The 6,135-nt window shown below is 45.8% G+C and overlaps 1 protein-coding gene across 3 annotated transcripts in view; it reads left to right on the forward strand.

Moving 5' to 3' along the window:
• SLC43A2 (solute carrier family 43 member 2) overlaps nt 1-4,309 on the forward strand; it is a 31,138-nt gene extending 26,829 nt beyond the window's left edge. For all 3 annotated transcript variants that reach the window (XM_041482452.1, XM_041482450.1, XM_041482451.1), the window contains exon 14: nt 282-4,309. In XM_041482452.1, the coding sequence (XP_041338386.1) occupies nt 282-443 (162 nt within the window). In that variant the 3' untranslated portion in view covers nt 444-4,309. The remainder of the gene's footprint in view (nt 1-281) is intronic.
• Nucleotides 4,310-6,135: the final 1,826 nt, after the last annotated feature.

Genomic DNA, 6,135 nt, shown 5'->3' on the forward strand with positions numbered 1-6,135 from the left:
TGCAGCTCCAACAGCCCTTGCCTGTTCTGTGGAACAAGACTCCCACAGCCATAATCCAGAGTGACAGACTCTTGCAGCATTTAGCTTGTACACACAAGGTTCTCTGGGCACGGGAGTGTAAATATGAAAACAGTGGAGGATGTTGCCAGCACACGGAGCAGGGCGTCTCCTGGTTTGCCCACAGCTGGGCGATGTGGGCTGGGCTCTGACACGGCTGCATGCGTGACTGGGTTGTTGTCTTCTCCTAACCAGCCTAATTTTGGTTTGCTTTCCTCCTGCAGGTGAATGTTGGCTTGCTTGGTCTGAGCCTCCTGGGTTTCTGCCTCCCAATCTACCTGGTCTGCTACAGGCGCAGGCTAGAGAGAGAAAAAAAGCAGAAGATGGAAGATGCCAAACTCTTCTTCAAAATCAATGGCACTCCCACTGAGGAAGCCTTTGTTTAAACTGGTGCTTCATGTACAACCTCCCCTGTACAAGTTCCTACCACATCTGTGGGTTCTACCTGTGGTGTAAGCCAGGACTTTTCTCCCCTGGCTCTGCCAGTCTTTGCTCATCACTGGAGTGAGGGCTGGACATCATGACTGAGATTTCCTCAGATATATGGCAGGAGGAGACTTCCCACTCCTTATTCCAAAACACGGGACACTTTTCCTTTTTATAAAGGCCACACAGCTATTGTGTCTTAAATTATCCCCTGATCACACTCTCCAGCAGCAGAGAGTTTGCATGGGAAACTGGGGAGAGAAGGAATAGAGAGATGGGGGAAGAGGGAAGGCAGACCATAATTTGAGTTTGCAAATGTAACACACTGCAGTCTGTTTTCTCCCCTTCTTCCCCCAAACTTGGCTGACACAGTCTCGGATGCAAGCTGCACTGTCCTCCCTCCCCAAGGCTTCATAATGGTCTTTCTGCTTGATGTTTAGCTGGAACCAGTGGTTTTACTGTCACTCCAGACATATCCCTGTTTCTGAGGCAGGGAAGGGGTTTTTATTCCTATGTGTAAGAGCACAGCTTCAGTGTTTTGCTAAATGTTGGCTGCTAGCACTGACAGCTCCCCAACCTTTTATTACTGCAAATGACACAGACTGTGAGCAATGGGATCTGCCTTCCACACTGAAATGAAGAGCCCGTAGTGGACTGGTGGTCCTAGACCAAGCCTTGGGAGGCCTGGAATTCCTCTTCTTCCCGGTTCACAAACTCACCTGTACGTGTTTTAAACTGTCTGCAGTCCTGGAGCCTCTGAGATAAGAATTGGATCTTGTTTACCGATGAAGTGCTTTGAGACTTTGTTGCCTTTTGCCTCTCCTTCCCCCCAGACATGCCCCTGGGAGGGGAGCAGCAATGTGTGTTCAGTAAAGTGGAGAAGCTTCTTGAAGCTGAGTTCTGGGGCTTCAGATACCTTGGTGTTCATGTGCTGTGAGCTGACCTGCTGGTGGAAAGAACCAGGAGTGCAGAACACTCCTTTGTGTCTGGAACTGGATCCTATGGACATATGGCAGGTTGATGTGGTGATACCATTTTTCCTTTAGCCATAGCTTATGTACCTTGCTATGACAATGGTCACCAAGCTGCTGATCACCAGGTTACTGTGACTGACCAAAATGCTGCCAGTTTGGCTGTTCTAGGAGCCTTCTACAATGCTGATGCTCTGTCTGGACAGAGCACCTGGTGATTGTATGGTGAAGCTGACTGTCAGAGCAATATGGTAGGTAAAGGTGCCGCAGACCTGTTCACACCAGGGAGGGAATACAAAGGGAATTTTTAACCTGCTTATTTTTATAGAGGTTTTCCTTGTCTAAAGCAGACTTTTCTGCCCTTAACCTTCTTGTTGAGCTCGGTAGCTCAGGCTCTGTAGCCCTGTGTTAAGCTGCTGGGAGCTGGACTGTGCAGGGGTGAGGACGAGCATCCCCGGCGGGTGCGGGCACCGACTGCACTGGGCCGAGCTGGTGGCTGCGGGAAGGTTGGGGCAGAAATAAAACAATTCTGGAGACATAGTGGTGGTGTTTTACTGCAAAGCCTGGCAGGGGCTCAGACATTCAACTTGGCTGTCTAGTTGAAAAAGTACAAGAAACAACACCGTGCTGCGACCTTCCTGTGACAAATTACCTGGAAGCTAAGCTGGGTGTGAGCTCCTTCGCTGGGGCTTGAAGGAGCAGACCCTCAGCCCGGGCGGGGTTTCAGCTTTGTTGCGGTGCCCAGAGCCCGGCAGCGGGGCCGGCTGCCCCGCGGCTCCCGGCCGGTGGCAGGGCCAGCGCTCCGTGCGCCGCCAGCGCCATCTCCAGTCGCTGCTGCCCCGCACTCCGTGGTACCTTTTAGTCTTCGGTCACTCGTTTCAGAAGGATTCACCACTTGAGGACTTCACACATCTCTGATTTTTTTTTTTTTAATGTGTTGCCTTTATTAAATGTGTTTGTTTCAAGGCAGCTTTACTGCCTGCTGTCAACACTGTATTCTTCTGGAACTTTTTGGGTTTTGGTGATGATTTAGTGAGCTTTCCATCTTTTTTTGAGCAATAATTAAGAAGGCAGAGTTTTGATTCGTTTTGCTGGTCACCTGTCTTGTCTCAAGTACATGTTCAGAGACACACCAGCAGTGGTACAGCCAGAGGGCTTTCTGCAGATTTCTGTATTTTATATTACAATACTTCTAAATATTTTGAGAAGAGTCCTGTTCCTGCTCAGAGATACTCGTGACATGACAATGACAGGTTAAGTATCAGGTGTGTGAGCCTCCATCCATAGTCTCAGTGTCCTAAAGCAGAGTTGGTGTTTTGTGTGCTCGTCAGCATTACTTCCACCTCAGTTTCAGAATTGAATGTGATTTCTTACACTCTTATGTCACTTAAATGCCTGTTACAAATGTCTCAGCAAAATAGTGAAATAGAGAGTGGCATATTTTAATGAAGTCTTAGTGGAGATGCTGCTGCCTTTTAATTTAGCTGCACATACTTCAAAGAACACAGTTTTATTTCTGCCATCTACCTCCCTACTGCAGTTCCCAGTTCCTGCCCTTTATTAGGGCTCTCTTCAAATCCAGTTTTATCTGATAAAATGGTGAATGTGTGTGCTTAATGTCTCTGCTGATGTGCCAGGGTGGTCAGAAGCTGCTGGTCAGCTGTGAGGAGAGCTCATGTCCTAGTGGGTACAGAGTGAGCTTTTAGCTGTTCAGGGTTGAACAGGCAAATGGGATCATGCTCTGGGGCCATGCAAAGTCAAACTGGAATTCTTTGCTGCAGAATGTAGTGGGGAGCAGAAGTGTCCATGTTTTAAAAGAAGAGGCTGGTTAAACAATGGTCTGCATCCACTAACTCAGGGAGATTTTAAGTTGCTGTAAATAAGAGTTATGCCAAGGAAAGATACTTGTCTGCATGTTCTGTCTTGTAAGAATTGGCCAAAGCTGGAGAAAACACGCTGAGCTAAAGTGAAACACTGGTCTGATCCAATGAGGTAAAATTTATTTTGACAGTTGTGAACCAAACTAATTTCAGTCTCATTTATCTATCAAAAACTGCACCTGCATGCAAGATGTGCAAACACTCTACTGATTGTGGCATAACTGCTTCAGAGCTGCACCTCCTGCAGCAGTGGGGTCAGTGGAGGGCAATATTCTGCCTTCAGATTGTTCTGAACATTGTCTTGCACAGCAGAAACACAGCTGGGGTGGTCTTGTCACGTGTGGTTGATCAGGGGCAGTTTGCCTTGTCCTCTGATGCTTAGGGAAATAAAATTGTTATATACATTTGGAGTGGAAAACAGCACTGCTGCTTCCCAGCTGAGTGTTTCAGGACCAAGACAATGCCTGGTGCACTCCCTGCATGCATGAGCCACCTTGTGGGAAAAATAAATGGGCTACCAAAGAGTAGAGAGTCACAGCAGTTAGCATCAATAATGCATTTATCTGTGGAACTCAAATATAGGTCAATGTTTTGAACTGCTCTCATAATTCCTAAATGATGAATTTGTAGGACTTGGGTTTTTTTGTGTCCTTTGTACCTCCTTACCTTGATCCATATGGGAAGTGCAGGGAGGGTGGCCATGGGAAAGAGCTCCATGGAAGCAACCACAACTGAATGTAAGGAAGCAGAAACCTGATCTGTGAGTACCTCAGAGCCAAAGGTGTTGCTGTGTAAAGCAATTGCACCTTCTGGAGACACTGCTCCCAGGCTGTACAGCCTCTCACATGCATTTAATCTGCATTTGTATTAAAATAAAATTGAATTCACAGAGTGGGGAAGGAAGGGTGACAGCTTTTTTGCTTTCACTAATCTGTCAGAACCTAAGCCCTGTTGACACAGCCTTTATAGCACTAATGCAATGACACAATGTCAGAAGTAGCAGAGAAAATCTGTGCTGTTCTGCTTAATAGGACACTTACACTATGACAGTCACTGAGTAAAGCTATATCTGGATCCTTGAGATGAAACTGGACACAGATGTCTGGGAAAAAAAAGGGGGCAAATCTTGCTGAGACACCAGCTTAACTGCAATGCTGCTACAGCAACTGAAATGTTCAACTCCCACAGCAAAGCCTGGCCTCTTCATGCTCTGTCTGCAAAGGAAAATTGCAGGATAATGAGATTTTAAATAAGTCTGTAAATCACTAAAATGTTTTCAAGTAGGAGATTTCCCTCTTGACAGGCTGATGAATTTGGAAAATATGCTACAAAATTCAAAGCAGATACTGTGGGGTAAAAGTAATGAAATCTCTAAACTACACATATTTGCTACTTTTTTTTTCCCCTCTGATTTTTTTTTCCTGCATCTGCAGAGCTTTTTGGTATTCCCTACACCCCAGTTTAAAAGTGCAAAGTGCTCATAATGGAAAATAGTATTACACTACAACAGATTCCTGTTGGGAATGGACTGGTTTGGTTTTTTTTTTTTTTAATTAAAAAAAAAAGGCCACTTCTGATTCACAATGTTATCTTCTCTGGAATAGCTGAAACAATGATGTATTATATAGCTGCAATCTTACATGTTAATTATAAAGCCCACAGGTCCTTGTTTTCCTCCATGTGCTGCCAGCCTGTCTCTGTGCAATCTGTTTTTACCAGGTGTCCTGTGCTCCACGTTGTCATCCTACTGCTGTTTGTCACTTCCTTGTGCCTGACCTCTGTCACCTGGAAACAATCCCCTCTTTCAGAAAACCCACTCTTTAACCTGCCAGCATTACCTCTCCCACCTTTTCCTGTCCACAGAATTTTTTGTAGCGTTTGCCGAAGTGGAATTGTAAACTCCTCGGGGCAGGCCTGTGTCATCTTCTCTGTGTTTGTAAGGTGATGTGCACTCTTGCAGTACTATCTCAAAATAAAGTGATAATAAGTTAATCATTAGTTTTCCTTCTGAGGGTGAACATAATAAAAGCATTGGTTGCTTCCTAATGAGATTATGGAACCATGAATGCTTTATATGGTGGCATCTGCCAAAGGGCAGGACCCAGGTTGAATATTTCCTTGACTCTTCTCTAGGTTAGGAGCTAAGAGCCACTGCCAATTATTTTTTTCTTCTCTAAATGAGCTTAATCTCTGAGAAAAAAACCCAAATCCTGTAGGTGGCAGGTTGAGAATGAGATTGAGCTCAGCTATACAGTGTGAGCTGCTGTCAAACGGTGACAAATGAAGAGTGTGGCCTTAGAAGGGATCACAGGTGTCAACAGCAAAGCTGCACGTCTCGGTTATCCATGCCTTAGCTTGGTGATGCTAAATCTGTGGTGGTTTACTTTTCCAATCCAATAATGACAATCATTGAAAATGCCATAAATCATGACCTAGTGGCAAGGTGAAGCCCATAACCTGAAGCCACTCACCCTGTCTGACTGTAGCACTGACTTATCCCCTGGCTATTTGCGTTAATACCCTGGTCACTCGTCATTCCCTTCCCCACGCTCCCAAAAGAGGGGGGCCACAAAGTTGACAAAAATACTGGAGCATGTCCCCTGTTGAGACAGGGTGGGAAATTTGGGTCAGTTCAGACTGGAGAAGAGAAGGTTGTGTGGAGACCACGCAGCACCTACCTGAAGGAGCTGCAGGGGAGCCAGAAAGGGACTCTTCATCAGGCGCTGTAGTGATAGGATAAGGAGTAATGGGTTCAGACTGGAAGAAAGGAAATTTCGGTTAGATATTGGGAAGAAATTCTT

The sequence above is a fragment of the Pyrgilauda ruficollis genome, unplaced genomic scaffold (assembly GCF_017590135.1).
Source record: "Pyrgilauda ruficollis isolate IOZ18807 unplaced genomic scaffold, ASM1759013v1 scaffold59, whole genome shotgun sequence".
Lineage (NCBI taxonomy): Eukaryota > Metazoa > Chordata > Aves > Passeriformes > Passeridae > Pyrgilauda > Pyrgilauda ruficollis.